The sequence below is a fragment of the Palaemon carinicauda genome, chromosome 37, assembly GCF_036898095.1.
Source record: "Palaemon carinicauda isolate YSFRI2023 chromosome 37, ASM3689809v2, whole genome shotgun sequence".
Lineage (NCBI taxonomy): Eukaryota > Metazoa > Arthropoda > Malacostraca > Decapoda > Palaemonidae > Palaemon > Palaemon carinicauda.
The window spans coordinates 49,972,118-49,995,255 of NC_090761.1; the positions used below are offsets into that span (position 1 = coordinate 49,972,118).

Genomic DNA, 23,138 nt, shown 5'->3' on the forward strand with positions numbered 1-23,138 from the left:
TCATTTCAGGTAGTAAAGCAGTTGGTATATGCATTCTGATTCCACAGGGTCACCATTGGCAAACTGACTCAGTTTTTTCCATTAATTAGTTCTGACTATGCTTTTCTTCATTCTGAAAATTTCCCTCTCATTCACATCCATTTTTATACAGTATATATGATTAAGAAAAAACAAATTACTTTTACAAATTGTGATATTATAATGCAATTCCTTTTTATACAGTATATATGATTAAGAAAAAACAAATTACTTTTACAAATTGTGATATTATAATGCAATTCCTAAGTTTAATATGATTTAGATTTATATTGTCACCAGTCAAGCAGTGTATACAGATCAGGTTAATTTGTTGGAACCTCTAAGAAAAATGGACAAAAGACACTAGTTATAGGCTGTATGTCTGTAGCTACTTGAGTGCATTAACCCAAATAATGACTACATGCAAAACTTTACCGATACATATCCAATATTGTTCTGCCATAGGTGGTGTTGGGTGGGCAGCAACACAGTTAGCAAAAACTGTATCAAATGTGACTGTATTTGGGACAGCGTCTCCTCATAAACATGAATTGATAAGGCAAAATGGGGTTGACTACCCAATCAGCCATGATGAGGTAGGTGTTTTTTTTTTTTTTTTCATTTGAAGTAAAATTTTGATTATGCAGCTGATTGCATAATTTTCAAACAAACGAATGTAAAAATAATTACAGGTTACTGTATGTATAAAAATATCAAAATCACTATAAGCACGTGTTCATAGAAAATCAAACCAAAGTCTTAGATAGCCATATATTTGGAGTTTAAAGTGTTGACCACCAAAACACATTATTGGAGGAAAAGGATTTAGTTATAATTCAGTAGATAGTATTCCAGATATAGTCATTAACTTAATTTATTTTTAGAATATGTGCCATATGGCATGAAGGATGCATTCAGTAACAGAGGTACAACTGGGAGAAAACCATCCTAAAAAGTTGTTGAAGCTAGGGGCCAAATGGATACTCCAAATATTTCTTGTAATGACTATGGGGTGTCATGTGAGGTACACTAATGACACTACCATCCCCAAGAATTTTGGTCATTACATAAATTTTGACTAGATTCCACAGTTTTTTAGCCTTCACTAACATTGAACCTCTATTTGGAATTACTTCTAAGATTCACACAGTAAATTCCTTAAATGTATACAGCAACTCTTACACATTTGGAAGAGACTGTGATTGAAAAGGGATAACGTTACTAATTAAGTCTTCATTCCAAAGCTTCCTCATCCCTAAATTGTTCCTGTGAGCTCTTGGACATCCAGAAACTATTTTTGTTTATGTTCATAACAAATCAAATTCCCAGTGGGTTGTTTATAATCATACCCATGTACCAAGTATAGATCAAGGCCTCCCTTACAAGGGCAAGCATTAGCTTTGAGGAGGAAATTGGAGGCTAAGGACTCCAGTATCATCCTTAGCAACACCCAAGATGATGCTGAAGAAGCCATACAGCACGTTTCTCTCCCCATCAAAAATCTCATACTTTAAAAGATTTAAATCCTCCCAAAGCATATACATCACTATTTTGGGAGTGGACTAAAATCTTCATGCATTATATTCATTTGCTAGGCAAACTTGGTTTTATTTTTGTTGAATTGTAAAAGATAGTAAGTGAAGTAATATATGATGAGGATGAAAGGTATGATCAATTCAGTGGCTTCAAGTGTATGAGGAAAAAAGTGAATGTATTATAAAAAATGGCTTGTATTGTGTATGCTAATTTTATTTTATGACTGGACAGTTACATTTTTTATTTTGTTGGTTTTGAAGTGCTTTTCTCAAAATTGCCTTTTTTCCAGAGATATTCTGACATTGTGAGGGAACATCGCAAGGAAGGAGTAAGCATCGTTTTGGATAGCTTAAGTGGAGCAGACTTCACTCATAGCCAGCAGCTTTTAGAACCCCTTGGAAAGGCAAGTAATCTCTTAAAAAAGAGAACTTTTACAGTACAAGTATGCTTACTAATAGGGAGATAAGTTGAGGGAAAGTTTAATTTCAATTATACTCACGCAACATTCATTGTGCACAAGCTTTGACAATGCAGCTTTGGTTGATTAGCAGTAGATTTGTATGACTAGCCCTCCCATATGCTCTGCTGACCATGGCCACCATGCTAGAAATGGACATTTTTGCTTTGTCAATGACACTGTTGACATCTCATTATGTGGTATGTAGAGGATTTTGTCCCTTTTTCAAGCTTTGGATGGTACTGTGATTTATATAAAATTTTCAATTTGATATTTAAGGTATGTTTGTATGGTCTGCAATAATAATCATATATTTGGGTCTAAATTTGATCCCCATAAGATATGTACAGTCCACAGAGGCAAAGATTGTGAAGCTCACACTTATTTCCCATGGGATCATCTAGCTCTATCTCTAAGGATTTCCTCTGATGAAGTGAGTGGCTGACTTAATCTCTTTTCCTTTCATGAATTGGGTGTTTGCTTGGTCATAAGTGACTGCGCCCTTGTGGTGAACAAGTCAACCTTTTTTATGGCCTGATATTAGTCCTTGGGTACCATACTGCAGACTAATCCCCAAACCTGTTTACCATTTGTCTACACCCAATTATTGGACATAAAGCTTCCAAGGCTATGAGAAAGAAGTTCAATAAGACGGAAGAAGAATTAACCTAAATTCTTCATTTCCAAATCAGCTTCTTTTATTTTGACAAGCTATGAACACAAAATAGACAAGATTCTTTGAGTGCTGTGGTTACAGGGAAAACTTCTTAGTCCCTTATGGTAATGGCTAACATCTCAGAGTACTTGAGAAGCATTATAGAAAGTTTATTTTGTATATTCCTCATTAAGGGTTATCTATGGTAAATATTTCAGAGCAGGTTCCTTGGTATTAGAATTATTATCTGTTTTCCACAGGAGCTTGCACCAAATGTTGGATAAAAGACCCAGTGAAACAATCAGTGCTTTTCCTGAATCCATAATCAGTGATGGAGAACAGTTGCGTTTGGTAACAAAGTCATTAAATACTGGGAATCTTCTTGGACCCATTGTCTAATCCTCTACTAGTTCCAAATAGACTATCCCTAATTTTAGTGAACTTCTCAAAGGGCAAAACAACCTCCTTGCTCAGAACTCTAAGGCCTCTATAATTCCATAAAAAGGCTGAGAAGACTTACAAAGTCAAGGACTCTCTTTACCTTAGAGTATTACCTTACAATATTGACTACCATCAAGCAAAACCAGACATGGGCTAGTCAAAAGAAACTCTCTAAAGAAATCAAGATACTGATCTACCTATCCTAAAGTACCTAGCTTGACTATCATCAAGATGTTTCTAATTTTGCTTTGAAGAAAGAACTGTATGTTTGTTGTGAAGCTTTATTACTGCATCCCTTTTTGTGTATGTCAAAGACATTAGAACAATAAAATCTGGGGGCTTATATATGGTTTGCTCATATTAGAATTTCTGTAACTCAGATGTAGTAAAACAAAATTTGTGGGGAATGTAGTTCGCCATAAATTGTTAATTTCTATCATATACAGTGAAGTCAAAAATGTTCTTTCTCAAGTCCAACATGATCCGCTTAGGCATCCAGCTTATAACCCTCAATTATCTAATCTCTAATGTTTCCAGTTTTCTGGGGGTTTTTTGACACTATATGTATCATGAATCCATACATGTCTTTCTGCATACTAAAAAAACTTAAGAGGTCAACAAAACTTTTTTATTTATTTCCAGCACAGGTTTTCATCTTGCAAAGTTCATAAGCAAAAGGTTCTTATTTTTGGGATTTACTGCAGTATATTATGTTTTCTCCTCTCAATTATCTTTTAGAATTCCTTTGAGTGTCCATCTCCAATAGAAGAAATGCAGGTATTTGCTTTGGTTTCCAGGAACAAAGTACCCTGGAGAAGGCCGACAGTTTTTGTTACAAGTTTCATGAGACTGTCAGCAAAGACTCGCTTTGGAGGATTACATTTTCTTCTCATTGTCAATGCTATTGACTGGAGATTCTTTTCCCCTTCCCAACGTTCCGACAATTTTGGTTTGCCTGACTTCACCTGTGGATCTCTCTAATTTTCATGTTGAGAGTATTTGAAAAGCAACTGAATTGCTTCTTGCACCAATCTTTATTTAACAACCAGATTGGTGATTATGGGTCCATGATCCCTTCTGTTTTAAGCACTCATACCCTGGCAAAGCCTAGTCAATTTTGTCCCTCCATCTTGGGAGTTGTTGGAATCTTATTAGTTCGCCTCAGGATATCAAAGCATAATTTCCTTACTTTGTTCTTTTAGGTTTAAACAGCACTCCCTGCCCTACACATATTATTATTATTATTATTATTATTATCATTATTATTATTACTACTAGCTAAGCTTCAACCCTTGTTGGAAAAGCAGGATGCTATAAGCTCAAGAGCTCCAATGGGGTAAATACCCCCTGCGAAAATGAAACAAGGAAATAGACAGAATAGTGAGCCTGAGTGTACCATTAAGCAAGAGAACTCTAACCTTGATTTTTCTGGCTATATTGTTTGGACTGTTTGGGGAGGATTTATCTGATTCATTGAAGATCTTTTTCATCCCAATTGTCAATTTTCAATATTAAACTTAGCCGGTGATTATATAAGCTGCAGCTCTGCTGCCCGACAGAAAAACTCTACGGTCAAAATACGCCAGCGATCGCTATGCAGGAGGGGGTGTACATCAACAGCGCCATCTGTCGAGCAGGTACTTAGTACTCCATGTAAACAAAGAACCAATTTTCTCTCTGTCGTGCCACCGGCAAGACCTACTAAATTCGCTGTTGCTTACTGGATTGGTTTTCACAGATTTTGGTGAAGTACACATTTCTAATTATTAGCTTTCGCTTTGCAGAGGTTATCTTCAATACATCCTTGCATTCTTTTATTGATTTTTGGATTATTTGTTGACGACTTGGATAGATTTTGAATTCCCCTTTGACTAATTCAAGATGGCTGACCCTTCTCAAGTCCCTAAATACAGAAAGTGTAGTGCTAGGGACTGTTCAAGGCGTCTTCCGAAGGCCTCTATCGATCCACACACCGTTTGTTCCAATTGTCGGGATAAAGCCTGTCAATTGGAAGATCGATGTGAGGAATGCGTTGGGCTTTCGGAATTCGATTTTCTCGAATTCCTGAAATATTCACGTAGGCTAGAGAGAGATAGAGTCAGGAGGAGTTCGTCTCGCTCCGTTGATATTTCCTCTCCTCATGCCCCACAACCTATTCCTTCCCCTGTAGTGGTTGCTCCTGATCCCCCTTCTAGCACTCAACAACCTTCGATGGCAGATATGATGCGTGCCATCCAGGCTCTGGGTGAGAGAGTCGAGTCATTGGCGAGTGACCGTAACCAACTCATGGCAGACGTCAAGGAGTTGAAGGGTAAGAGTGCAGTGGGTAGTGACAAAGTGAGTGGTAGTGTTGTGGAAAGTGTTAGTGTTGCGCTTGAGGGTGCGTCTGTTCGTGCCTGTCGTCCGCCCAGTCCGGGACCTCTTGCAAGCTCCCAAGCCCAGGGGAGAAGCAATGTCGTACGACCAAAGGGTTCGACAGGCTTTAATCAGCGGACAGACGTTCCCTCCGTGGTTTCGGACGTATCTTACCAAGATCGCCCCACCCACAAGAAGACGAGAGAGCCCATTTATTCCTCGTCTGCGGAAGATGTTTCTCGGAAGAAACAATGGACCAAGGTCTCACGGCCTCTTAAACGCAAGTCGGTCCCTTCCGCGCAAGTCCAACGGCCCAGCTGTAGCCACTGGGTCAGTTCGGACTCGCTGCAGTCTTCTGATGACTGCACACCTCCTAAGAGAGGCAAAGCGGTACCGCAACAGGCAGTAACACCGTCTGTTGCCGCACCTGCTACTGTAGACCCTAAGTGGTCTTTGCTGCAGACCATGCAGACGCAGTTAACGTCATTAATGCAAGACTTTCGTGCGGAGAAGGTTGACGCTGCACCACCCGTTAGCCTACAACCAACCACGGTTGTGCGTCCAGTGGACGCTGAGGCTACCTTCTCCCGCACTCCAGCTGTGAGAGTCCCGCCACCCATGCGCAGTGTACCCTGCCAGCCGCATGCTGACGTTCAGCGACGCACGGAACCCTCCGTTGACGTTCGCCAGTTACAACAACAACCTAAGTTGTTTTGTTTTGACGCGGTGCGTCAACCTCCGCAACCCAGTGTGGTTACCACTACTCGCCCACAGCAGACTAGACAGTCAGGAGTAGACGCTTTGCGCCCCCGCGCTGCTATGGTTGTTGCCAGCTCACAGACTGGGCAACAGTTCCATGACGTTGCGTCCAGTGCAGTCACGCATGCACCCGTGCTGCCGGACTCAGCTGACCAGCCAATTCCTACTCCTTTGCCGCTTCCTCCTCAGTATTCAGACGATGGACTCTCTGATGATGACGACGCTGCACACTTTGACGACCCGCATACGGACATCGACGAACCCAAGACCACGCCTCCCTCCTTGGACTTTAGGAAAGTTCTTGCACTGTTCAAGGAGATGTATCCTGATCAGTTTGTTTCTGCAGCCCCACGCTCTCCTCCATCTGAGTTCGCTTTAGGCACGCAGTCATCCGCGCCTGCCTTTACAAAGCTCGTCCTCGCCCGCTCGTCTAAGAGAGCTTTAAGAGTGTTGGGAGATTGGATGCAGTCCAAAAAGCACCTTGGGAAGACAGCATTCTTGTTTCCCCCTGCGAAACTCGCTTCCAGATCGAGCGTCTGGTATGCCACGGGAGAAGTTCTCGGCTTGGGAGTTCCTGCCTCTGCCCAGGGCGACTTCTCAAGTCTCGTAGACTCTCCCCGCAGGCTAGCCATGAGACGCTCCAAGATTTGTTGGACTCCTTCAGACTTAGACCATCTGATGAAAGGAGTGTTCAGAGCCTTCGAGGTTTTTAACTTTTTGGATTGGTGTTTGGGAGCGTTGAGCAGGAAGACCTCCCCTTCTGACAAGGAAACTTCCATGCTCATTATGTCCTGCATGGACAAGGCCATACGGGACGGTTCCAGTGAGCTTGCGGCTTCGTTCGTTTCCGGGGTCCTCAAGAAACGGGAAAACCTTTGCTCCTTCTTGTCAGCTGGAGTAACACAATGTCAGAGATCGGAACTTATGTTTGCTCCTCTCTCAAAGTGCCTTTTCCCAGAGGAGTTGATCAAGGAGATTGCTGCCTCCTTGATTCAAAAAGACACGCATGACCTGGTTGCGTCATCTGCCCGCAAAGCCACCCCTTTGCCTACCGTGTCTAGACCCAGGATGGACACTCCAGCGTCCAGATTTATTCCGCCCTTTCGTGGCAGAGCCTCCAGCAGAGGAGGTGCTCGTGCCGAAGGGAGACGTGGGATTAGGAAGAAAGGTACCAAGTCCTTTAAAGGCAGAGTCTGACTGCCACCTTCTTCAGACAGCAGTGGGAGCCAGACTCAAGAACTACTGGAAGTCCTGGGAGAACAGGGGCGCAGATGCACAATCTGTGAAGTTGCTCAGAGAAGGGTACAAGATCCCGTTTATGCGCAAGCCCCCTCTAGCAACCTCTCCCATCGACCTCTCTCCCAGGTACAGAGAGGAGGACAAGAGACTAGCTTTGAAGCAAGAGGTGTCTCTCTTACTAGAAAAGGGAGCGGTAGTCAAAGTCCGGGACCATCAATCCCCGGGCTTCTACAACCGTCTCTTCTTAGTGGTAAAGAAGACAGGAGGGTGGAGACCGGTGCTAGACGTCAGTGCTCTGAATGTCTTTGTCACAAAGCAGACGTTCGCCATGGAGACGACAAAGTCTGTGCTAGCAGCGGTCAGGAAGGAAGACTGGATGGTCTCTTTAGACCTAAAGGACGCTTACTTTCACGTCCCCATCCACCCAGATTCCCAACCTTTTCTAAGGTTCGTTTACGGGAAGGTTGTCTACCAATTTCAAGCCATGTGCTTTGGCCTAAGCACGGCGCCTCTTGTCTTTACGAAACTGATGAGGAATATTGCCAAATTCCTGCATTTAGCGGACATCAGAGCCTCCCTCTATTTGGACGACTGGCTTCTAAGAGCTTCTTCCAGTCGTCGCTGTCTGGAGAATCTAAAGTGGACTCTAGATCTGACCAAGGAATTGGGTCTCCTGGTCAATATGGAAAAGTCCCAACTGGTCCCATCCCAAACTATAGTGTACTTAGGGATGGAGATTCACAGTCAAGCTTTTCGGGCTTTTCCGTCGGCCCCCAGAACAAGTCAAGCCCTAGGATGCATCCAGAACATGCTAAAGAAGGACCGATGTTCAGTCAGACAGTGGATGAGTCTGATAGGGACGCTTTCATCCCTGGACCAGTTCATTCCGTTAGGGAGACTGCACCTCCGTCCCCTTCAATTTCACCTAGCTGTTCACTGGAGAAAGGACAAGACGCTAGAAGCGGTCTCGATCCCCATTTCCGAGAAGATGAAGTCATCACTGACTTGGTGGAAGGACAACATCTACCTCAGAGAGGGTCTGCCCCTGGCTGTTCAGACCCCCAACCACGTTCTCTTCTCGGACGCATCGGACACGGGCTGGGGTGCGACATTAGACGGTCGGGAATGCTTGGGAACTTGGAACTCGAATCAAAGAGCGTTACATATCAACTGCAAGGAGCTACTGGCAGTTCATCTGGCCTTGAAAAGCTTCAAGTCCCTCCTTCTAGGCAAGGTGGTGGAGGTGAACTCAGACAACACCACGGCCTTGGCGTACATCTCCAAGCAAGGAGGGACCCATTCTATGACGTTGTACGAGATCGCAAGGGACCTCCTCACCTGGTCAAGAGATCTAAACCTGTCTCTAGTAACGAGGTTCATTCAAGGCAACATGAATGTCATGGCGGACTGCCTCAGTCGGAAGGGTCAAATCATCCCAACAGAATGGACCCTACACAAGAATGTGTGCAAGAGACTATGGGCCACATGGGGCCAACCTACCATAGATCTCTTTGCAACCTCGATGACCAAGAGGCTCCCAAATTATTGCTCGCCAATCCCGGATCCAGCAGCAGTTCATATAGATGCTTTTCTACTGGATTGGTCCCATCTAGACCTTTATGCATTCCCCCCGTTCAAGATTGTCAACAAGGTACTGCAGAAGTTCGCCTCTCACGAAGGGACAAGGTTGACGTTAGTTGCTCCCCTCTGGCCCGCGAGAGAATGGTTCACCGAGGTACTTCAATGGCTGGTGGACGTTCCCAGAACTCTTCCTCTAAGAGTGGACCTTCTACGTCAGCCACACGTAAAGAAGGTACACCCAAGCCTCCACGCTCTTCGTCTGACTGCCTTCAGACTATCGAAAGACTCTCGAGAGCTAGAGGCTTTTCGAAGGAGGCAGCCAGGGCGATTGCTAGAGCAAGGAGGACATCCACTCTTAGAGTCTACCAATCGAAGTGGGAAGTCTTCCGAAGCTGGTGCAAGTCGGTATCAGTATCCTCAACCAGTACCTCTGTAACCCAAATAGCTGACTTCCTATTATACCTGAGGAAGGAAAGATCTCTTTCAGCTCCCACGATCAAAGGTTACAGAAGCATGTTGGCAGCAGTCTTCCGTCACAGAGGCTTAGATCTTTCTAACAACAAAGATCTACAGGACCTCCTTAAGTCTTTTGAGACCTCGAAGGAGCGTCGTTTGGCCACACCAGGTTGGAATTTAGACGTGGTACTAAGATTCCTTATGTCAGAAAGGTTCGAGCCACTACAATCAGCCTCCTTTAAAGATCTCACTTTAAAGACTCTTTTCCTCGTCTGCTTAGCAACAGCTAAAAGAGTCAGTGAGATACACGCCTTCAGCAGGAACATCGGATTTTCATCTGAAACGGCTACATGTTCTTTACAGCTTGGTTTTCTAGCCAAAAACGAACTACCTTCTCGTCCTTGGCCGAAATCGTTCGATATTCCAAGCCTTTCTAATTTGGTTGGAAATGAACTAGAAAGAGTCTTATGCCCTGTTAGAGCTCTTAAGTTCTATTTAAGATGAACTAAACCTTTACGAGGACAGTCAGAAGCTTTATGGTGTGCTATTAAGAAACCTTCTTTACCTATGTCAAAGAATGCAGTTTCCTATTAGATCAGACTGTTGATACGAGAAGCTCATTCCCATCTGAATGAGGAAGACCATGCTTTGCTGAAGGTAAGGACACATGAAGTTAGAGCTGTCGCAACTTCAGTGGCCTTTAAACAAAATAGATCTCTGCAGAGTATAATGGACGCAACCTATTGGAGAAGCAAGTCAGTGTTCGCGTCTTTTTATCTTAAAGATGTCCAGTCTCTTTACGAGAACTGCTACACCCTGGGACCATTCGTAGCAGCGAGTGCAGTAGTGGGTGAGGGCTCAACCACTACATTCCCCTAATTCCATAACCTTTTTAATCTTTCTCTTGAAATGTTTTTTATTGTTGTTTTTTGGGTTGTCCGGAAGGCTAAGAAGCCTTTCGCATCCTGGTTGATTTGGCGGGTGGTCAAATTCTTTTCTTGAGAAGCGCCTAGATTAGAGGTTTTGATGAGGTCCTTTAGTATGGGTTGCAACCCTTGATACTTCAGCTCCTAGGAGTCGCTCAGCATCCTAAGAGGATCGCGAGGCTCAGTAAGGAAGACGTACTTAAAAAGGCAGAGTAATTGTTCAAGTCGACTTCCTTACCAGGTACTTATTTATTTTATGTTTGTTATTTTGAATAACTGCTAAAATGAAATACAAAATACTTAGCTCATAATAATGTAAACATGTAATGCTGGTCTCTACCCACCCCCCTGGGTGTGAATCAGCTTATATAATCACCGGCTAAGTTTAATATTGAAAAATGTTATTTTTATTAATAAAATAAATTTTTGAATATACTTACCCGATGATTATATATTAAAGGACCCTCCCTTCCTCCACAATAGAGACCCAGTGGACCGAGGAGAAAATTGGTTCTTTGTTTACATGGAGTACTAAGTACCTGCTCGACAGATGGCGCTGTTGATGTACACCCCCTCCTGCATAGCGATCGCTGGCGTATTTTGACCGTAGAGTTTTTCTGTCGGGCAGCAGAGCTGCAGCTTATATAATCACCGGGTAAGTATATTCAAAAATTTATTTTATTAATAAAAATAACATTTTTTATTATAAATCTGAAGTTTTGTACACGATTCAGGAAATTAGATAGATGGGATTGCCTTCCTGTTACACATTCTCCCTACTACTTTATTAACCAATTGACACCAGCCTCAAGTTCGTATGTTTGGGAATAATGGAAATTACTCTTCAAAATTTGCTATACTTTTCAAAGTAATGGCAAAAATTTGTATATGCCATCAGTACAGTAATGTTTCAAATATATTGCTTACAGGTTGTGCTCATTGGTGCTCGTGGAATGCTTGGTGAAGAAACACGAAGTATGTGGCGTATATTGAAGACATGGTGGATGACAAAAGACATTTCTCCATACACATTAATTGTCAATAATTGTGGAGTTGCTGGTAAGATATTTAGTTGTCGGATTATCTCAACTTGAATAAAGTGTCTTTACTGCTTAATTAAATTTCATTTCAGGATAGCTGAGAGGCTTCTAATCTCAATGGAATCTTAAGAAGTAAATAAGATTTAAGAAAATAAATTTTCTCTAAAACTGCTAGTCGTACCTATGTTGCCAAGGAAAAGTCAGTGTCAGGCCATAAATCTAACAAGGAGATACTAACTTTGCTTCTTGGGGTTAGTAACACTGCTGGTGAATATGTTTCCTTATATTTTTCCATTAGAGCGAAATGTACCGTCTTTTCCCATTCTCATTCGCTCTAAATTTTGAGAGAGGGAATAAAACAAAATTATTTTTTCTTACGTTGGTTCGTGTGTGTAACTTTTTTTGGCTTCTATGACACATCTTGAATCAGAATAAATAATGGATTCAAGATTCTCCTGATCTTCATTGTTGATTGTTAGCAAAATGGCTGATGGTTCAGATGTGAATACTTTTCTTGCTGGTTCATCAAGTTGAGAATCCAAAAGCTTTTGGAAGGGTCAACTGCCTGTCATCTTGAGATCCAATAAGCAGGCTTGGGAGACACTTCATGTCTTTGAAGATTGGTTTACCCATTTTTTTGTACCGAAGTATGGTGGTACTGTGCTTCTAAGGGTATGCCCTTTAGAATGTGGTAATTGTTGGACAATGCTCCTGGTCACTCTGCAGCCTTGTTTAACTTTAATGAAAATACCAAGGAGGTTTGCTTTTCATGGAATACCAAAGCCCATTATTAGCCTATGGACCAAAGTGACATCATCTCTTTCAGGGCCTATCACCTTCAAAGGACATTTACTACAGTTTTGGAAGTAACTGAGAATAACAAGGACTTGACTCTGAAGGATTTTTTTGAAGTTCTGCAATATCTGTTTAGTTGTGAAGAACATTGCTTTTGCTTGAGCTGAAGTGAAGCAGATTAACTTGAATGGTGTGTGGAAAAGCTGTGCCCCCCCCCCCCCCCCCCCCCCGTTTGTGAATTATTTCCACGTCTTTCAGGAGACAATATACTCTGATCACCATGAGGCTTGTTGAACTGAGTAGGGAACTTGATTTGGAGGTGGATGCTGCTGATGTTACAGAGTTACTAGTATCTCATGGAGAAGAGTTATCAGCTGAGGACCTCATTCAACTGGAGCAGCATGTAATGAAAGAGGAGGAGAAAGACATACCAACCCTAGAGCCCATGAGATTTACAATTGAAAACATATATGAAGGTTTTGCACTGCAACAGCAAAGAATGGCAAAGTCTAATGCTGAGGACTGCAATACTGAGTAATACAATAGGATCTATTGACAGGTCATGGATTTGCTGGTGTGTTACAAGCAGATCTTTGAAGAAGAAGATTGTAAATTTCCAGACTAAGCTGGAAAGCTACTTCAAGTAGGGGAGATTCTTGAAACAGATCCTGTACCCTCAACCTCAGCTGCTTCTTTGCCTCCTCCAGCTCTTGCCGTCAATTCTGACTCACCTCCCCCGATAGTATCTCCAGCTCTTTCTGCAGGTTGTCCACACTTACCGGCCTTAGTATTTCTAGCACATTTTGCAGGCTCTCCAGATTCCTAATACCCTTTTCAGTGTGCATGTCAACCACAGGAGTAAAGTTAAGGAATCTTATTTTTTTTTCTACTGTTTTGCATTCAACTGTATACTGCATTTATGTACTCCATGTATTCATTATCATCTAGCTGTTAACTCCTTGAACAGTTAACATGCAAATGTATAGCAAAGCTAGAAGACAATATCTAAACCGTCAGTAACAACTAGTACAGACAAAATTGGAAATAGCTGTTATTAATTGGCTTAGTCAAGCACTTATATTGCCATATATCATCAAAAACATAATACTCTACTATAGGGGCATCATTATTACAGTGATAAAAAATGAGAAATTTTATATTTCAGGATAAACATCAACAATTAGCTAACTTTGAGAAGGAAGCAATGTGAACCTCTGATAAAATTCGTAAAAGTAATCCCAGATACTTTAAATATTTGCTTTTTTTTTTCAAATGATTGTCTTCACTCTGTTTCAGATAATTTCACTTTCGGTTATGAAAATGTCAATTGTAATGACTGCAAATTATGGATAATATGCATAGAATATTTCTGGCTAACTTTTAAATTCTATTTTGTTTAAAGCTTTAAAATTACACCATAACTGACATTAGAGAATAAGAAGCTAGCAATAAAAGAAAAATCATGCTAAGCAAATTTGCTGTCAAGAGTGTGACTTTGGTATCCCTATGGAATCTTTAAGGGTTAATCTTTGCTTTTCATAATAATTGCATTTCAGTTTTATTTAAAATTTGTATAAGATATGCTGATAAAATTTTACATGGATTTTATTTTTAGGATTCAACCTGAATGAACTCAGATACACAAGTCTCCAAACATTCCGTAAAGGTTGGAAGGAAGTTTTGCAGAAAATTCTTTCGAATGAACTGTCTCCCCGTATAGACAGTGTTTGGACCTTCAATGATATTGTTGATGCATCAAAACAAATTGCAAATAGGAAGAATGTTGGTAAAGTTATAATCAAACCATAATATTGATTTTGTTCATGAGTATAAAACTTTTGATTTAGTTTTTGCTATTCCAATTATGTACTAAAACTTAATAACTGGTTCTTGAATGAAAGTTCTTGAATGAAGTATTCAGTTAGCATCTCTTTCTAATTGTTGAAATAATATATTGCATCTTTAATCATATGATCTCTTCGTTTACTGAAAAAAATTTCAAACATGATTTTGTTGCATTGGTAATGATAGTACTGTAATTTTATAACAATGTTGTATAAATGGATTAATTTTAGTTTAACAATACAGTATACATGAATACTTACTGGGTTTTATTTTCTTTTTACATATTCCAATATCATTATTTTATTATTTTTGGGCTCAAGCCATGGCGTCCTGATGGAAGGTTCCTTTTTGGTAGCTTCCTTGGGTAAATAACTACTAAGATATTCCCAGAGAATTTAACCACAGGTTATCACAGAATTCTAACTTCTGGAGCGAGTATCCTAAAGGTTTCCCTCTTAAGACATCGTATATCAACAGGGGACGCATGTATTAACGCGCCACATAGATATCTACACGCCGAACAGATTTAACACTTCGGTGTGTAAGAGCGGAGAATAGCTGGGAGCCGTTCCACAGCTAATTTCGTCCGTGGCTACTTTTGGTACTCGAGACGTAAACAAACGGGCGCCATTGCTAAATGACGTCACGTCCGTCCCCATCCTTTGCATAGTAGCTCGCCTTACTTAGACGGATTTTCCCTGTGCTTACTTTATCGACTTGCATCTTCATCATGTCGCTACCTTCGGCCTCGCCTTCTTCTGGAAAGTTGAGTACAAGGTTCCAGTATTGTTTAGTTAAGCTCTGACCGTAAAGTAAATTTTACTTTTCGAGATATTTGATGTTTTGTGGCAGAGCTGTGCCTCAACCGGACCCGCCATTTTATGGCGTCGTTGTTGTTCTGCATGCCTTATTTAGTTAGCCTCAACAACGCTTCCGGCCTTATTAACTAATTGATACTATTAGTTTATTTAGTCTTCATAGCTAGGAACTTTTATATCGTGTTTTGACGCTTTTTTATCGGTCATCGATTGACCCCATACCAGTTGGCTACTATAGCCCCCAGGCCAGAGTGCCTATATCAGTGTTCATGCATTATTATTATTATTATTACTTACTAAGCTACAACCCTAGTTGGAAAAGCAGGATGCTATAAGCCCAGGGGCTCCAACAGGGAAAATAGCTCAGTGAGGAAAGGAAAAAAGGAAAATCAAATATCTTAAGAAGAGTAACAACAATAAATATCTCCTATATAAACTATAAAAACTTTAACAAAACAAGAGGAAGAGAAATAAGATAGGAGAGTGTGCTCGAGTGTACCCTCAAGCAAGAGAACTCTAACCCAAGACAGTGGAAGGCCATGGTACAGAGGCTATGGCACTACCAAAGACTAGAGAACAATGGTTTGATTTTGGAGTGTCCTTCTCCTAGAAGAGCTGCTTACCATAGCTAAAGAGTCTCTTCTACCCTTACCAAGAGGAAAGTGGCCACTGAACAATTACAGTGCAGTAACTCCTTGAGTAAAGAAGAATTGTTTGGTAATCTGTGTTGTCAGGTGTATGAGGACAGAGGAGAATATGTAAAGAATAGGCCAGACTATTCAGTGTGTGTGTAGGCAAAGGGAAAATGAACCGTAACCAGAGAGAAGGATCCAATTTTGTACTGTCTGGCCAGTCAAAAAAACCCATAACTCTCTGGCGGTAGTATTTATCAGTGATCCTAGGCTTATTTATGAAGATAGTGGCATTATTTTACAATACTATTGACTGTGATGCAAGTGTTTTCGCCTTCAGGGACCATATAGGGGACAGGTTAGATAGTGTGTCTTTCTAACCTAACCTACATGTAGGACCCCTATATGCTTCCTTCATTCCCCTGCCTTAGGGCATTCCCTCTGTGTAGCCTTGCTCCCCCTACCACGTAAGGGGATCAAGCTCATATCAGAGTATTTTATCGCCTCTCTGTTCTCCCTAAGGGAATGATCCCCCCTTAGGGTTGCGCCCGAGAGTGAGGAACGGCTAGTCCTTCCTCTATTGCTAGGGCTAGGTCTCCGACTTTTCCTGCAATAGCGATATGTCTTCCATCCTTCCTAGTTCAGGACGTACATCCCTGCTCTAGGTTAGGTTTTGGAGGGGTTAATTCTGTTCCTTGCTGAAACTATACCCATGCACCGTTTTCAGTCAAGCTGCCTTACCTTAGGCTAGGGAGTGTCCTCCCTTCCTCAGTGGCCGCTCACGTACAGAACCCCCTCCATGGAAGACCCTTCTCTTCTCCCCTCCCCACCTACCTCTTGTATGGCCTAGCCTATACTTAGGTTAGTCTATACCCATCTGTCCCCTGTCCTACAACTCCTCCTTAGGGTGGAGTGATAGGGCTACCTTGAGCTTCTGTGTGCAGTCTGCTCTGGTACATATACCCTTCATAGTGTCCTATGGGGTTAGCCACTGGATGTGTTCTGTATGCAGGGGTTTCCCCCCCCCCCCCCTGCTCTTGGGTGTCCCCTAGCCCTCCCTTGGGCTACCTTAGCTCCCGGTCCTCTGCGGCCCCTGCTTCTGGGTGATAGAGTCAGCCTCTATCATGGGTACACCCACTCAGGGGGGATGTCTGGGGTCCGTGGCCGGACCCCTACATCCCTCCTTCTGTCTCTTTCACTATCCGGGTGCCGGTCCCTTGCCGCCTCCACTGTCGGTGATACCCACCTCCTACCTTGGTGACTCATCCCTTATCCTCTCGGCCGCCAGTCCTCCGTGTGCCGGGGGACTGCCGCCTGCCGCCGGCTTTCAGCCGATGGCTCTCCCTCCTTCCTCATAGCTTGGTCGTCCGCCCGCCGGCCGGCCCCCGGAGTGCCGGCATCCACTGCCGGCAGTCCGGTTCTGCTATAACCATCCTTGTTCCTGTCACCAAGCCGGCAACCTCCGGCTGCCGGAGCCGCCGCTCCCTCTGCCGGCGTGCCGCCGCTGTGCCGGCGGCCGCCACCCTGGTATTACTCTTGACTTTTATATTGTCTGTCCTAATGCCAGAAACTCTGCTGGAGCGGCCTCCGGCGTGCCGGCGGTCTGCCGGAACCTTCCGGAGGCGTCAAGGCGACTTGCACCCCCTTCTACTAGCTATCATCTGATATTGATAGCCCTACACTGCAACCAGATGGCTTGTTTACGTAAATGGATCAGTATCTTATTACTGTTCTATTGGTAATCATGCTGTCTTCTTGCATATCACAGATTTCCAGCATGCTGCGTGTATCTTAGCGCGGCTGGTTGCCGGAAGCCGTTACCCTATGGGATCTTTTAGTCCCCTAATTTGGAACTGAGTGGCCTCAGTCCCAACCTTATATCCTTGACAATTCCCATAGAATTCTATCTGCCCTATGGACTTCTACTGGAATTTTATCCTGTGCCTTCGGTCACCTCGGATTGTCCAAGGATGAAGGTTACGGTAACCAGCCGGGCGGGATGCACGGAGTATGTTCCTATCCTATCTCAACCCTTCCTCTGTGCATCACACCCTTTATCAAGTTAAAATTAATGATTAATATTAACTTAGTTTAAGAGCCATTCTTATGACTCCCCCCATACTCATTTTCTCTTTCTTTTACAGGAGGAGCAGATGAAGTGTGATTACGACTTCTGCGCTGTGAAACGCCCGCACTTCTACGGGCATACGGCGTGTAGGACTCACGCCCCTTGTGCCAACAAGAAAGGGGATTTGAAGTTCTGGGACCCGCAGAGCTGTGTGGTCTGCCAGGATCGACTAGTCGATGCCTTCCATAATCCTCCCTCAGCGGAGGTCAGGGACACTTCTCGGGATAAGCTACGCAAGTGGGTGCGTGGCTTCCAGAAGAATGCCACTGGACCATACCTGGCCACTGAAGAATTGAGGTCCCTTCTGTTCCCAAAGGCCTCCCCCGATTCTGTGGTGCCCAAAGAACTAATCCCCACTGTCCAAATTACGGTGGAACCAGACGTAGTCATGGCCCAGTCCATGCACGAGTGCCACCTGGATTCCGAAAACGACGATCATATGTCGGATGTTTCGGAGGGCACGGAGAAGACCCTTATGGCCCAAGGTGCGGAAGATGAAGAGGACCAGGTGGAATACACCGAGTCGGAGCAAGAGGTCGCTCCTCCTTCCATCCCCGCCCCTACTCCTACACCGACGGAAGTGTCTCTCCAGTCTACCTCCGCTACCCCGGAACCCATTCCATCCGCCCAAGAGATGTTCCGGATGATCAAAGCCATTATGGACGACAGGCTGAAAGAAACTCAAGAGTTCATCAGGTCCATGAAGGGGTCCAAAGAACCGAAGAAGATCTCGGTTAAGGATCTCCCTGCATGCTCACATGCCAACCCCTGGAGGTATGGTGAGCATATGGTTATCGCGACCGGCAGGATCTTTGTCAGCGATAAGATCGGCACGGTCCCCCTGGAAGATGTGGAGTTCTTCCCAAACTTTGAGGCTTACCCGGACTGTTACGTCCGGCTCCGTTCTGAACCTGCCTATAAAGAAGAGACCGAACCCAAGGAGGAGATAGTGTTCGATCTCGCGAAGGCCCAGGCTATGCTAGCCACCACATTTAAAAGTAGGGGTTTTACCTGCTCTAAGCTTCCGGCCCTGAGCAAGAAGCACCCTACCTACGTCGCACCCGACAATGCAGTCCTTCCCTTCATGGAAAAGGCCTTCGCTGCGTGCCTCAAGGCTGTGGAAGAAGGAAAACCCTGCCCTGCACTGGAGGAGTGCAGACCCTTCTCCATAGTAACTCCCCCTGACGCTCGACACTGGAAGGATATCCAGCATACTTTCGTCGTGGGAAAGCTAGATCCTGACGTAGCTGGACGTCAGTTTAACGAAGACCTCCCGAAACTCAACAACCACCTCCTTCGTCGGGAACAAGATACGAAGGAGAGGCTTGCAGCATCCATGTCCCACCAGGTCCAACTTGACATCATGGCTTGTGACACCAGAGTACCAGACCACTACATGGTACTCGCCAAATCCCACATGGCAACCCTGGTGAAGGATTTGTTTCACTTCATGAAGGCTCGGAGAGCCTGTCGAGAATTCGTGTTCTCAGGTGCCACTGTGAAACACGAACCCCGGAGGCTGATTTCCTCCAACATCTGGGGTAAGCACCTCTTTCCCTCTGACCTCGTGAAAGAGATCACTGACAAGGCCGCCACGGAGAACAGGAACCTTCTCCACAAGTGGGGCATGTCAAAGAAGAGGAAATCCTCCCAGGACGACGGACCTCAACCTAAGAGGAAATCCTTCAAGCAGAAACCCCAGCAACGTCAACAGAGACGGCAGTTTCCGGGACCCGCTACTCCCCAAGTGGCAGCTCAGCCACAGCAGACCTTTCAGCTGGTCACCCAACCGGTCTTGTCACAGTCACCGGTTTTCACCCCTGCTTTCGAGCAACAGACGACTACCTTTCGTCCCAAAGGTAGAGGCTCAAGCAGAGGTGCAGGCAGAGACGCGTCTCGCCGTCCCTCCAGAGGCAGAGGAGGAAGGGGAGCTAGCGGCCGAGGCAGTAAGCCCTCGGGACACCAGAAGCAATGAAGTGCTTCCAGTGGGAGGAAGACTCCGCCAATTCCAGGATCGTTGGACCTTCGATCCCTGGGCACACAGCATCATCAAGAAGGGTCTAGGCTGGAGTTGGACTCTACCACCCCCAACCTTCCAGCAATTCTTCCAACAATCAACCCCCCTTCTGGAAGAATATGTCCTAGATCTCTTGAACAAGAAGGTGATAAGGAAGGTAAAGTCCACCAGGTTCCAAGGGAGACTGTTTTGTGTCCCCAAGAAAGACTCCGACAAACTCAGAGTCATTCTGGACTTATCCCCCCTCAACAAGTTCATAGCGAACGACAAGTTCAAGATGCTGACTCTTCAACAGATAAGGACCCTTCTGCCTCGAGGTTCTTACACGGTCTCCATAGACCTGGCGGATGCCTATTGGCATGTTCCAATGAACCATCACACTTCCTCCTACCTAGGATTTCGACTCCAAAGGAAAAGCTACGCCTTCAGGGCCATGCCCTTCGGCCTCAATGTGGCCCCTCGGATCTTCACAAAGCTGGCGGACGCCATAGTACACCAGCTCCGCCTCCGAGACGTCTAGGTGATGGCCTACCTCGACGATTGGCTAGTCTGGGCTCCATCGCCCGAGGATTGTTTAAAATCCTGTAGCAAAGTCACCCAGTACCTAGAACACCTGGGATTCAAGATAAACGTGAAGAAATCTCGCCTCTCTCCAGCTCAGAAGTTCCAATGGTTAGGAATCCAATGGAACCTTCAGTCACACCGCCTTTCCATCCCCCAGAAGAAAAGGAAGGAAATAGCAGGGTCTGTCAAGCGACTACTGAAATCCAAGCGGATCTCAAGACGCCAGCAGGAACGAGTTCTAGGCTCTCTACAGTTCGCCTCAGTAACAAACCCGGTGCTTCGTGCACAGCTAAAGGATGCCGCGGGAGTCTGGAGACGTTCTGCATCCATCGCTCGAAGAGACCTCAAGAGACGGCTCCCAAACAGACTTCGACTTCTCCTCAAGCCGTGGTCGGAAGCAAAGGCCCTGAAAAGGTCCATTCCTCTTCAACACCCACCTCCATCACTCAACATCCACACGGACGCTTCGCTGGAGGGTTGGGGAGGTCACTCCCACCAAAAACAGGCTCAAGGCACATTGTCTCCCCTGTTCAAGACGTTTAACATCAACATCTTGGAGGCCATGGCGGTCCTTCTAACTCTGAAGAAACTCTCCCCGCCTCCCTCGATCCATATTCGTCTAACCCTAGACAACTCGGTGGTAGTTCGATGTCTCAATCGCCAAGGCTCAAGATCGCCCCAGATAAATCAGGTGCTTCTCCCAATCTTCCGTCTGGCAGAGAGGAAGAAATGGCACCTGTCTGCAGTTCACCTACAAGGATTCCGCAACGTGACAGCGGACGCTCTATCTCGGACAAGCCCGATAGAGTCGGAATGGTCTCTAGACGCAAGATCATTCTCCTTCATCTCTCACCAAGTCCCAGAACTTCAGATCAATCTCTTTGCAACGAGCGACAACAATCAACTTCCTTGGTATGTGGCCCCGTACGAGGACCCCAAGGCAGAAGCAGTGGATGCCATGTCACTGGACTGGAACAGATGGTCCAAGATCTTCCTGTTCCCTCCCACCAACCTTCTGCTGAAAGTCCTCTCCAAGCTGAGAACCTTCAAAGGGACAGCGGCCCTAGTGGCTCCCAAGTGGCCCCGGAGCAACTGGTACCCCCTGGTCCTGGAGCTGCAGCCCAAGCTGATCCCTCTCCCGGGTCCAGTTCTCTCCCAACAAGTACAGAAGTCGACTGTCTTCGCTTCATCATCGAAAATCAAGGACCTTCATCTCATGATTTTTTCTCCCTAGCCGCAAAGAAGAGGTTTGGGATCTCGAAGAAAAGTCTAGACTTCCTCGAGGAATACAAGACCGAATCCACAAGACGGCAATACGAATCATCTTGGAAAAAATGGGTCTCTTTCGTCAAGGCAAAAAATCCTAAGGAAATCACCATTGATTTCTGCATGTCCTTCTTCATTCACCTTCATGGACAGGGATTAGCAGCCAATACGATCTCGACTTGCAAATCGGCCTTGACTAGACCACTGTTGTATGCCTTCCAAATTGATCTGTCCAGCGACATCTTCAATAAACTGCCGAAAGCATGCGCTCGTCTACGCCCAGCACCCCCACCGAAACCGATCTCCTGGTCATTGGACAAGGTGCTCCATTTCGCCTCCAACTTGGATAATGATTCATGCCCTCTCAAGGATCTGACTCAGAAAGTTATATTTCTCTTTGCTCTTGCTTCAGGAGCCCGAGTCAGCGAAATAGTGGCATTGTCAAGAGAAGAGGGTCACATCCTGTTTACTGATTCAGGAGACATTACCCTCTCCCCGGATCCGACGTTTCTCGCCAAAAACGAATTACCCACCAAAAGATGGGGCCCCTGGAGAATATGCCCCCTGAAGGAAGATGCCTCTCTATGCCCAGTAGAGAGCCTCAAGGTCTATCTTCGCAGAACTTCGAACTTTGGTGGAGGCCAACTCTTCAAAGGAGAAACATCGGGCAGCAACCTGTCACTGAAACAACTAAGAGCGAAAATCACCTACTTCATTCGCAGAGCGGATCCTGACAGTACACCCGCCGGTCACGATCCTAGAAAAGTTGCATCGTCTCTGAATTTCTTTCAGAGTATGGACTTCGAAAGCCTTAAAAGCTTCACAGGCTGGAAGTCCTCGCGTGTTTTCTTCAAACATTATGCGAAACAAGTGCACGAAGTCAAACATTTTGTGGTAGCCGCAGGTAGTGTTATGAAACCTGCACCTAACTCTGCATAGAACAGCGAGTTATTTGGGACTCTAACTCTTCGGGTGCCTATGTTGACCCTCGAGCGATACGTAGTGATGTCGAAAACACTTAGTGCTTTCTTATAACTGTTCTTATCCCAGGTGAAATGTCATAGTCGTCACACAAGTGCCGCATGCCTAGAGCATGATGTGTTTTAATTAAAGACTGACGTTCCTCGAGAACGAGTGCCTACTAATAAATTTGAAATTCCCTTTCAGATTCAAGAGCAAGTCTTTATTACTATGTACATTATAATTTACTGTAAATTAAATTTACTTATTACTGCAATTCATTTATTTTTCTGCAATTGCGAAATAAAATTCTTATTTTATTACTTGTGCGTCTCAATCCGCTCCTACTTATACTATGAAATACATGCCTGTCATAGTTTTATTATCCCTTCCCTATGGTTCATGGAGATACTAAGGTCCTAACCCTTATTATATATTCACCTTCGCAATGTAATATTCCAATACGAATACTTACTCTTCATACCCTAAAGACGAAACTCTCCTTCTCGACACACAGTGTCCAACCACCACTTGTCTGCCTTCGAGTATGTTCCGATACGAATGCCAACCATTCAGTCTCGTCTCCAAGTTCTTCAGGTTCTTCTAGCAAGGTGAAAAGCCCTTCGATAACCACTTTGATCTCGGCATGG

General features: G+C 44.5%; 2 protein-coding genes across 2 annotated transcripts in view; both read left to right on the top strand.

Moving 5' to 3' along the window:
* LOC137629649 (synaptic vesicle membrane protein VAT-1 homolog) overlaps positions 1-14,292 on the top strand; it is a 64,892-nt gene extending 50,600 nt beyond the window's left edge. Inside the window, exons 4-7 of the mRNA XM_068361180.1 lie at positions 484-614; positions 1,844-1,957; positions 11,353-11,482; positions 13,874-14,292. Of these exons, the coding sequence (XP_068217281.1) occupies positions 484-614; positions 1,844-1,957; positions 11,353-11,482; positions 13,874-14,067 (569 nt within the window). The 3' untranslated portion in view covers positions 14,068-14,292. The remainder of the gene's footprint in view (positions 1-483; positions 615-1,843; positions 1,958-11,352; positions 11,483-13,873) is intronic.
* Positions 14,293-18,069: 3,777 nt separating this feature from the next.
* The window catches only part of LOC137629309 (cryptochrome-1-like), a 141,342-nt gene continuing 136,273 nt past the window's right edge, over positions 18,070-23,138 (top strand). The window contains exon 1 of the mRNA XM_068360566.1: positions 18,070-18,189. Coding sequence (XP_068216667.1) covers positions 18,070-18,189 — 120 coding nt within the window. The remainder of the gene's footprint in view (positions 18,190-23,138) is intronic.